The following is a 12,127-nucleotide window of genomic DNA, read 5'->3' as shown; positions in this document are numbered from 1 at the left end:
GATATTAAACTAGGAATTTAATTCAGTTTCCAAGATTTGGTCAGCTCTTTTCTCTATTGCATCACATTAGAGTTTACAGTAACAAAATTACCTTGAGCCATGAACAGCTTTTCCAAGAGTCATCCAAACAAGGCATAGAGAACAAAAATTTTTCCTATTTTGACAATTTGCCTTTTTACAGAATTTAAATTACTATAGATAGTATGAGTTATTTGAGAAATTAAAGAAACTGCATAATAATTACAAGCATGCCTAATTTTTAAATTGGACTTCCCAGGTGGTTCAGTGGTAGAGAATCTGCCTGCCAATACAGGAGATGTCAGAGACCCGGGTTAAACCCCAGGATAGGGAAGATCCCCTGGAGGAGAAAATGGCAACCCACTCCAGTTTTTTTGCATGGAGAATCCCATGGACAGAGGAGCCTGGCAGGCAATAGAACATGCAGTGGCAAACAGTCAGACATGATGAGCACAAATGAGCTTTCACAAGCACAGGATTTACTGTGCATCTCTCTTTATGGGTGGTCAACTTCTGATGGCTTAATTTCATTACCTTTTCCATACTTAAGCCTCATTACTATACATTTAAGCTTCTCAGTAAGTCTGTACTAGACATTCTTGTCATTTTACATCTAAAATGCAACCTATTAAATATTATCCAAGTATAAAATTTATTGTAAATAATTAGAGTTGAAAAACAAAATATGCTTCAAAATGCTTTTCTCTGTGAGGAGAAATTATTGTTATTATCCCTTTTGAACATATAAGTAAATCCAGGCTTGGGGTAGTTAACTAGAGTGCTCAATTCACATGGGTATACCTGATATTTGAACTCAATAATCTGTTTCTAGGATTTTTATTTTTGGTTTTGTTTTAAGACTCTATATAATGTTGATTAGAAAAAAAAATGACAAAACAACATTATTCATGGAATAAGAATTTTATCTGAAATATGAAAATGCTTTTTACTTTTTTAATAGTGTCTTAATAGAACTTTTATTTATTTTATTTTATTTTTTAACTTCACAATATTGTATTGGTTTTGCCATATATCAAAATGAATCCGCCACAGGTATACATGTGTTTCCCATTCTGAACCCTCCTCCCTCCTCCCTCCCCATACCATCCCTCTAGGTCGACCTAAAAATGCTTTTTTAAAAAAGTTAGTCTGTAAATCTTGAGACCTGAGCCCTTGTTCTGGCTATCACTATTGTAACAGACTAGGACAAAGCTCATAATATTTTACAGTTTCAATTTATAATGAAGTGAATAATGAAGTGAAGGCCTGAAGCTATGTGATCTTCAAGACCTGTTGTAGCATTAAAATCTTTAAATTATACTTTATTCTAAATTCTGAAAGAGGAGAAAGATCATTGCTATCAAGAAATTTGTAAAGTCGTTTTGAAGATAAGATTTATGCTCAAAGAGCTACTAGTGGGAATAAGATTTTCCATGTCATTTTCCATTTAGGTAAAATTGTTGTTCCTTCATTGGCACCTCCATGGTAAAAATCTTTCATCATAATATTCTTTAAATCTTTGATTTAATATTCACCTCTATTGTATTCATTGAGAGATCTTTGATAGCAAAATTATATGTTTACCTCTGTGTTCTCAGTGCTAAGTTATGTTTGATATATTATGACCTCAGTGAATCACTTTTTCAAGACACATTTTTCAATCCACTTAAGAATGGCTTGGGGATTTATCAGAGATGCCCCACCAACTGATTTATTGAGTTAGATTCTCTGATCTGAAGCACAAGAACCTGTGTCATTACTGCTTTGTGGGTTCCTATGTGCATGATATATGTGTTGTTCAATTATACAGATGATAAAGAAATTCTGTAGACCAGAAAGAGCTAAAGCAGAGTTTCATAAAGTTTGTTTCCTGCAACCTACTCTAGGAAAATAAATGGTATTACCCAAAACTATGTGCTAAAAAAGGATATCATAGCTCTATCTTAGACAGTCATTATATGTATACCATATTAACAGCTATGAGAAGTCCTATAATTAAAAAGAGGATGCTTACTTTGCTTAACAAAACCATTTTTCAAATATATAATTTTATAACATACCTTGAAAAATGTGAACTGACACAAATCAGAGAAAAATTTGTGGAGAACAGAGGAGACAATATAAGTTATGTCTGAATGAAAATATCTATATAATTGAAGAGACAGGAGCAAGGCAGATGATATGATGAAAGCACAGAAGTGAAAATTATAGGACTATAAATTCTCCAAGTAGAGCTCAGTTCACACATTTCAAAGTGGAAAGTCATCTGTAGAAGTCTGTTTGTGTCTCATAATGAAAAATTTGAATATCAAGGAGAGAATTTCAAGCCTCAAACTCTTACTGAACTTTCTGAGGGTAATGTAAGAGCTGTTGGACTCCATAAAATATGTTCTTCCTCTTCTTTCCGGTATCTTGGTTCAAGATGGTGATATTATTAGCCAAATTAAAAGTTCAGAATACAAACAAAAATTTAGATTTGCTATTACACAGAGGTCAGATTATTTGAAATTCATAATTTACTATGTTGTTGCTGTTATTTGGTTGCTAAATCATGTCCAACTCTTTTTGACCCCCTGGACTATAGCCCACAGTACTTCTCAGTCCATGGAATTTCCCAAGCAAGAATGCTGGAGTGATTTACCATTTCCTTCACCAGGGGACTTTCCCAACCAAGGGATCAAACCTGTGTCTCCTGATAGGTGGATTCTTTAGCACTGCTTCACCAGGGAAACCCCATAATTTAATGACCTCAAAAACTTTATATTCATCTCCAAAAATTTGCAATACTTTTTTGACAGCATTTAATGGAGGAAATTATTTTTCATTTTTATAATTCCCTTAATTTTATATGATTTTAATTAATTTAAAGAATCACAATTATCTAGTGGCTACCACATTGAACAATGAACATCTAAGAAAGTACAATCTACTCCTCCATAATTCATTTTGAATTTTTCACAGGTAAAACAAAATAAAAAAATACATCTAGGTTGTTTTATTCCTCTAACATTATAGATGCATTTTGAAAGTTTACATCTTTCATTTTGGGCATCTGTAATTTGTTAACAGTTCCTGAAATGTTATATACATGACATGCTTAAAATTGCTAAAGGAAACATGCTTAAAATTATCTGGATATTTCAAAGTATACTACATATTTTTTACAAAATCATAGCAAAAGTTTGCACTAGAGTATGCTTTTGCAAACTGCAATTTAGAGAGATACAAGAATTAATTTGGGAATAGCTGAGTAAATAAGAGAAATACTGTATGGTGTTTTATTCCCTGAGTGATTGTGAATAATATGCCTGCTGATTTTCTTTTCTAGGTATTTGTATTGGATTGACTGCTGTGAGTACCCTCACATTGGCCGTGTTGGAATGGATGGAACCAATCAGAGTGTTGTCATAGAAACCAAGATTTCTAGACCTATGGCACTAACAATAGATTATGTCAACCATAGACTCTATTGGGCTGATGAAAATCATATCGAGTTTAGCAACATGGATGGATCTCACAGACACAAAGGTTAGTCCAGTAGCACAAATGACTCAGTATTTCACCAGTTATAAAATACTCATTTAGGAAAAAAAAAAAAAATATATATATATATAGTTTTTTATATACTTTCATCAAATACATTTCTTAATTTAATATTACATTATTATATTCCTTTGTGACAATGTTGGTAAATAAGAACTAGATCTGTTTATTCAGAACTTGTATAATCATGCATAAAAATCATTAACATTGTCAATGTTTTCTCTAATTGCATTTTTCTAAATAGTTTTTATAGCAAGTAGATGATACTTTTATAAGTTAATATATACATATATCCCAATGGAATTGAAGCAGAAGAATAGTTGTTTGTAAAAATAAGGTTATTATTACAATCTGGTAGGTTTTTTTAAAAAAAATACTAAGTTAAAATAAAACTCTTTAAAGACAGTGAAACAGTATTATTTACTTTATGAAACAGATTACATACATGACTAAATTTATTGTTATTTAATGAACAACAGCAACAAAAAGTAATATTAAAAATAGCTTTCAAGTTAGAATAACATTTAAGAAATTATTAGAATACGAAAAAATATGAAATAATACATATACTTTATTTTTCCACTTTTTATAACTCTGAGTAGATTATAAGACTCTAAACATAAAACAAATGAAGGAAGCAATTTGATATGAGGGGGAATTAGGGATGGGCAAAAGGTCTTAGAGGAAAAAATATCTGAGAATAAAGGAATTAAGAGCAGAGGAGAAGGACATAATACAAAAGAACAGTATCAGATGAGGATGACACAAATTCAACAGAAACCACAAACAATTCAAATGAACAACTCAAAATATTTTAGATGCAGATGGCTCTTTATAGATTATATTTTCCCCACAATGAAGAGTAATCTCTTTAATATCTAGTGACCTAATGTCACCTTTGTTATTAGATGTTTTCATCTTAAGATACCTTGTAAAGTACAAGTGCAACCCCATAGACTGCGGCCCACCAGACTCCTCTGTCCATGGGGATTCTCCAAACAAGACCACTGGAGTGGATAGCTATGCCCTCTTCCAGGGCATCTTCCCAACCCAGGGATCAAACCCAGGTCTCCTGCATTGCAGGTGATTTCTTTACCAGCTGAACCACCAGGGAAGCTAATTTTCAGTGGGAGGTTCCAAGCAAAGCCTATACATTTGTATGGCTTCTCTTAAGAGACTGATTTCTTCTCTGGCAGTAAGCTTAGATCAAAGCATCTGGAAGAAGAAAAGAGATGAGCTGTTAAGGAAGAGAGGATTTTTTATAATTTAATACTGTCAGATGAGGCTCTGCAAATTTATGCCAGTGTGGAGAAGGATGAAGCAACCAAGTTTTAAAAAAGAAAACTTTTTAAGTTGGAAGAGGCAAGTGGAATTAGGGGATTAAGAAGTACAAACTCCTATGTATAAAATAAAATATCTACAAAGATATAGTTTATAGCACAGGGAATATAGCCAATATTTTATAACAACTTTAAAAGCATAATCTATAAAATATTGAATCACTCTGTTGTATACCTGAACCAAATATAATATTGTGAATCAATTATACCATATAAAAAACAAATTTATAAAATAAATAGTAAAGGAGATTTACATCACTGAAATCACATCACTTCATAATTCTGCCCAAGTTATTTTTCAGTTGTTGTTTAAGCAAATATGTTCTTCTAACTAAACGTACTAACAGAAAGTGCTTAGAGGTGCTTTTTTAAGTGTGGATCATTGAAGTATGACAAGTGTAGTTGGATGAGTCACTTATTGAGGTGTTGGCATTCCAATTACAGAGATAAAGAAACTCATCAAGATGCAATTGGAATGAAGAGTTATTTAAAGATCACTTTAGGGTTTTAATTACAGCAAAAATAATGTTGACAAATCAAAATTACATTTAGCATTCAGCAGTTGTATCTCCTCTGAAGAATCAATAATGAAATGTTCTGCAACATTCATAGATGATATAATTGAAAGTTTTATTGTAGCAATCAGTGATTTCCCCACATAACCATTTTTGGCATGTATATAAAGCACTAAGTTGTTATAATGTAGTTCTCTGTGCTAAAATTTCAATGTACAATAAAATTTAAACACTTTTTGTTTAGATAGGTGAGTATTTAAAATATATTCTAGCATCAAATATTTGCCTATTTTTATTTGAGACTTTTATTTGAATAACAAAAACTGTAGTTAAATTATCTATCAGAAACTGTTGATTCTATCCCTGTCCCATTATTTTAAAATTATGTCAGATATGTTTATAATTAATGCTTTGAAAACTCGAAACAAATGTGTGTAAATGAAGTATCTTTCAGTCATAGTCTTGTGATGGCTTTGGTAGATGGACATATATAGTAAGAAGTGAAACTAAATTTACTAAAGAGTGAAATATTTGACTGAAAGATATTCAGATATGATTATATTAACATTTAAAAATTTGACTTTTGAAAATCCCTTGAGGCTCTAGGTGGGGAGAAAAGTAAAGTAAAAGTAGTTGCTGTCTTCAGAAATATTTCCTCCTGAAGGCTTTCTCAGAAAAACTAATGAAAAATTCATTAAGTGTCTTATTAGGCATCTGCCAATATCTAAATGCAAGCCAATAGTTATGTGGTAGTTACTAACAAGCTACTAATTGTAGACAGCCTTAATTATGCCATCTCCATAGCCAATGAAAAAACGTCAATCATTTACAGTGTTTGTAAAGAGGAATAGGATTTTTCAACTCCTTGAATTTGTCCCCTAAAGACATCAGAAACACTGTGATTTTCTATTTGTATATTTAGAGTTGGAAAATGAGACTTTTATAACAAGAATAACTTTTGTGTTAGGCTGGTCACTGACCTCTCTTCTCTCTTAACCAGACTAGTATTATCGCTCCCATTTATTCTTTTTATTAAAAGTACAGCCGGAGCTCATCAAAGAATGGGATACATCAGTTATATCAAAGTAATCTTAGCATAAAAAGGGTGTATAAAAATTTCGTAATTACTATTTTTTATAAGTCAAATTTGAATAATGGAGAAAAACTAAACCATGAATGTCACTTTAGAGTTTAGAAGCTTTTCCCTCCAAAACATGTCCTGGTTTAAACCATACAGTATTTTCATAAATAAAGCATCATTGTATTATTATTTATCCAGCCTAAGAATTTCTGAAAGTTCTGCCTTCTGTGCCCTAAGTGATAGATCAGATTACCTCCAGGAGACATGTGACTTGCAGTTTGCTTAAGAATCTACATCCATTTTTCTCTGCCACCTCTTCTAACCCAACCCATCTTCTTAACAAGTCCAAACACTAAGTAATAATTTATTTTTTTAAGGAGAGAATTTGCTATCCTGGGAACATTTAAGTGCAGTCTTAGTCCCATGAATCTTTCCCTAATTTTGTGTGGATTATTCTCTTGGTTTTTACTTCAATAATTACATAATAAAATGATATAACAATACTGTAGAATAGTATGCATACTACTGGATAATTGAGACAGTTTATTTTAAATCAAATTTTCATTGTTCGTTTTTTAAATTTCTCTGATTTTTGTTGTTGTTGTTGTTAGATCTGCCCATTCATTCATTCAACAAACATTTACAATTATCTCTTTCCATGCCATGTATTATTTCAGACCCTGGAGTTACAAAGATGAATAAGTCCCTGTCTTCAAAGTACCCATTTAGTTGTTGGGGGTGGGGAGACTGATATGCAGATAATAACATATATCAGGTTGGGATTAGAGGTATATGTATAATATTGCCAAAATTCAGGCTGGAGTAAGGAAGTGTTTGGTGAAGTGATGGGATCTTTGAAAAGTCTCAAAGATGGAGGACAAGCTCTCCATATGGGGAAATGTAGGGAGGATTAATCACACAGAGGGAACAGCATGTGCAAAGATATAATAGAGTTTTGAAGCAGCATGGGGTTTACATAATTTGTAAACTAGAAGTCATATAAGAAAAAAATAATGACACTAGATGAATAAGGGCAAATTGCTGCCAGATTGTGACAGGCCTTGTATGCTAGGTAATTTGGAATTTTTTTTTTTTTTTTTTTTTTTTTTTTTTTTTTTTTTTTTTTTTTTTTTTTCCTCTAATTTTATTTTATTTTTAAACTTTACATAATTGTATTAGTTTTGCCAAATATCAAAATGAATCCGCCACAGGTATACATGTGTTCCCCATCCCGAACCTTCCTCCCTCCTCCCTCCCCATACCATCCCTCTGGGCCGTCCCAGTGCACCAGCCCCAAGCATCCAGCATCATGCATCGAACCTGGACTGGCAACTCGTTTCCTACATGATATTTTACATGTTTCATTGCCATTCTCCCAAATAATTTGGAATTTATCCTTTAGGTCATAGTGAGCCATTGATGGCATTTAGTTGATAGAATGCCATTATTAGATTTGACAACCACATGGAAAATGAAAGACCCTGGAAGGGCAACCAATTTAGAGGCTGTTAAAATATTTTAGAGAACATATTTGAAGTGATTAGAGCTGTGGGAATGGGGATAAAGTGTTGCATTCAGTAGTTATTTAGCAGAATAAGGAGGACAGATCTGAGAAGTTAAAATAGCAAAAATATTGGTGGTTGAGTTGCAAACATAAAATGATGATTTGTATTTTTATATACTTAACCAGGGTGAAATAACTTACAGTTTGAAAACTTATTAATTTCACATATATTTCTACATTTTTTAAAGAAATAAAAGGCACCAAACTAAGCATACTTAGAGATTCTTCTTAAAAAGCCCTGACTTAATGAGAGGTACATTTAGTTAACAGAAGGGTCAACATCAAAGAAATTCTGACAATTTACCTAGAAGAAATAGTGCAAAAGAGTGAATCTCTCTCCTCCTACTATCCCTTGATATATAAAATATGTCCAGTGAGAAACTTGCCAATTTCAGTGTTTTCCAGATTGAAATGCTGTTTTTAAGTTTAAATCTGTCTTTATACAAAAATAGAGTGATTCTAAATATATTCTAATCACAGTGATTCTAAATAATAATATCATTCTTATAGATCTATATTTTGGGGACTGATTTCTCACCACTCCCAAACCATAATCCTCCCCTGAGAATTTTAGGCTTTGACACTTGATAAGAAGTTCTAAACCTTTATTGGAGCACAAATCTTTGGGTTTGAGTCTCAAACTGGAGTTTGAGTTTCAAACTGGAGAAGAAAAACCCTTAGTAACCTTTAAATGTTGGAGAACCTAAGGATGCGGGTGGGTTGGGGTGGTATCCACTGCTAGAAAACTTTTTCATCCTAAAATGTGTGTGTTGCTTCACTGGGTCTCAGTTGCCTCATGCATAGAAATAAGGGTATTGGGGGAAATGGCATCAAAGGAGAATTCCAGAACTAAAGTTCTAAGCCTCGAGTTAGGTGGATCACTTTAGAATTTTTGCCAAATTCTAAAGTTTTAATTTCAGGTTAGTCTTCAATTTAACCCAGACAGGGGTTGAAAATCTTAAAAATCGTATGTATTTCCTTAATTAAAATATCAAATTGCCTATCCAATACTTAGTTTTCTCTGAGTGTTACTGCAAAAGTTATTAACATCTTTTAAAGTTGTTATTTATGACCTTATGAAATTGATAAGAGAGGAGAATACTTATGTTCTTGATAATGATGTTGTGTTAGATGTTTTGCATGTACTATTATTACTATCATTGTTGATTTTCCGTGGAAATTTTCTTGACTTACTACTGTTGTTCCAAGACCTGGAACCAACCCCTTATAAACTCATACTTTATCAGAAGCCTACCATGTTCAAGAAACTGCTTGATGTAACAACACATGCTTTTTTAGTCATTCCATCAAGTGAGCACTGTGTCATTAAAGTCATTTTGCAGCAAGGAAATAGGTTTACAGAGATTAAGTAATTTGTCCAAAGTCAAAGAGCTTGTCCCTAGAATTTGAACCCAGATCTAACTGGTTCCAAAACCTCTCACACAGGTCCCCCTTGTCTTTGAAAAGTTGGCTGATGGATTTGTTGTCTGCTTGCTATAGTTTCTAATAGCAACACTTACAGCATAAATGCACTGTTACACAAATAAAAGTATATCCATACTTGAATTTTTTCAGATTGATGTACAAAGTAGACATAGATAGTTACAAAACATTTGAGCAATTAGTAAACAAAAACTTAAGCCATCAGAACATTATTATTCTAAATGAAATTATATATCTTATTAAATCTAATTTTTGTATATTTATTTAGAGAGGTGAAGAAAGCAGTCATATTGTTAATAAGGTACACCTTGCTTTACATAGGGACATTTTGATTTTACTGTTTGCTCTTTCCAAACTAACTGGGAAAACTTCTAAATCTTATTTGAAAATTTATGTTATACAATTCTGAAATTTGAACACAGCAAAGATCTTTTGTCATTAATTTTATGTGTTGAAAGAATAGCTTTCTCTGAATAAAATGTCTATAAAATAGGTTACAAATATCTTCTGAGAAAAATGTCAGTCTTCACTCTGCTCATCTTCGTGTTAGAGATTCTGTTTCTCATTTAATAAAAAGAAAATGAAATACCAGAAAATTACATTTAGATAACAATTTCATTCTGCCTGCTTTTATCAAAGAACATAGATTCAGAGTTAGTTTTCCTCATTTTGTGTGAGTTGCCATTGAACTTGAGATAGAGAGGTATTTTCTTGACAAAAAGATTGAAAATACTGTGTAAACAGTAATAACAAAAGGGTCAGCTAAAAGAAACATTGTTGACCTTGAGTTTAAAAATTATTTGTTCTAGTAATTTTTTTCAGAATATTCTTCTTTGGGTCACTAAATGATTTAACCTTGTGTTAAATCAGTTGGCCATGTACATTTTTAATCCAGCATACTGAAAGAAACGTACAGTCATAACTACTAATTTCTCAGAAGAGTAATCATTGGTTATGATTCTAAACTACAGTTTATCACTGAATTGTCTTTTATTTTGTGGAAAAATTGTTTAAAATTCATGTGATTATGTTGACAATAATAGTTTCTGTACTCCTAGACCTGAATCCTCATGTTGTAGGGTCAGTACTGTAGTCCAACTCTTTTGCTTGGTTATTGTTCTGGGAATCTAGTTTGTGTTTTGAGGGGGCAGTTCTATGTCTGGACTTAAAAATCCGAATCCTAACCCATGCAGCGATCATCTAATCAATGTTGGGAAAATAATCCAGATCTCAGCATGCTACTGGTGAAATAGTGAAAGTCTATTTAAAAGGTTTTTTTCTGAGGGGGGAAAAACACTGAAAAAGACAAAGGGAGTATTTTGTGCTTATATATCCTGCAACTCTGTAGCTGTTGCACTTAGGTTTTCAGAAAATGTAAATATTCATTGAAGCCAACTGAAAAAAGGCAGAGAATCTAATAAACATCATCATCCAATTTTACAATATTCTAGAATGTTTCTTTCTCGGTAAGATATTGCATAGTACTTTTGAAAAAAAGTTCCCTATCATTCACAGTCCATTACAAACAGTTGACTTCACAGGCTATTTTATGCCAACGGTGTTGATGTGCTGCTGTTTACAATACAATAAAAGTTAATGGAAGGGAGCAAAATGCAATTCAGTTACTATAGAAATGTTCCTGAACCAGTAAAATAAATTGAAATTAACTGCCATTTCTAAAAAGTCTTAGAGTTTCAGTGTCAATCATGTCTTTTACTTTTGTTTCTTAAATAGAACATGTTACATTAAATTGTGTATATGTTTAAATAGATTATTAGTTTGCAAATGTCACATATATTCCATATACTATTTTAAAATACGTCAAGTATTACCATAATATGACTTTTTCAGCCACTTTCAACAGCGTTATCTATCCCAACTGTGACATGGTACAGCCTTGGGGATTAGTAAATTTAGTTTTGGTTAGGTTACTCTCTAATCTAGGCAAGTTGCTTTGCCAAACTAGGTTCAAAGTTCTTATCCATAAAACACAACCAGTCAGTGATCTTCTAATATTTCTTAAAGGAATTGACTGAGGTTGGAACTGGGACAGAGGAGGTCTGTTCTACCAATTAGTTCACTTATCCCTAGTTATTCCTAGAACTACTAGATCACACTTGAAAATGCTTGTAATACATTACATTCTCCTCTGTTTTTATTCTAGAAGCATATTCATAATTGTAGGAATGTGTGAAGACCAGATACTACATTCATGCAAATGACTTTACCTGATAATCTGTCCCAAAGGCAAAGTGCTTTTCAAAGACTTCAGCTTTTATTAGGACTCTCAAACAAAAACATTCCTAACGCATACATATGTGGAATGTCATAACTTATATTTGCTCTGAAAATACATTTCCAAGTATCTATAAAGTTTTGTATCACCAGTAGAAAAGTCCAGAGAGTTTCAAAGTGACTGGAATATATCTTTATGAAGTGCATATAGCAGTGTTTACATCAGAGATTGGAAAGCAGTGTCATCATCAAGAGAAAGTATTTATAGGCACAGTCCAGTTTTCAAAATAAATGAGCTATAATTTATGTTGCATGCTGATACATTCCCACATTTATTAACAAAATGCCCTTTTTATATATTAAATATTAAAGTGGCCATCTGAAAGGT

General features: G+C 32.3%; 1 protein-coding gene across 1 annotated transcript in view; it reads left to right on the top strand.

Moving 5' to 3' along the window:
• LRP1B (LDL receptor related protein 1B) overlaps nucleotides 1-12,127 on the top strand; it is a 2,178,569-nt gene that overhangs the window by 1,903,856 nt on the left and 262,586 nt on the right. Inside the window, exon 60 of the mRNA XM_086368415.1 lies at nucleotides 3,347-3,546. Coding sequence (XP_086224541.1) covers nucleotides 3,347-3,546 — 200 coding nt within the window. The remainder of the gene's footprint in view (nucleotides 1-3,346; nucleotides 3,547-12,127) is intronic.

The sequence above is a fragment of the Bos grunniens genome, chromosome 2, assembly GCF_055505025.1.
Source record: "Bos grunniens cultivar Pamir isolate PY7600 chromosome 2, Bosgru_T2T1.0, whole genome shotgun sequence".
NCBI lineage: Eukaryota > Metazoa > Chordata > Mammalia > Artiodactyla > Bovidae > Bos > Bos grunniens.
This window is presented reverse-complemented; position numbering and strand designations above follow the sequence as displayed.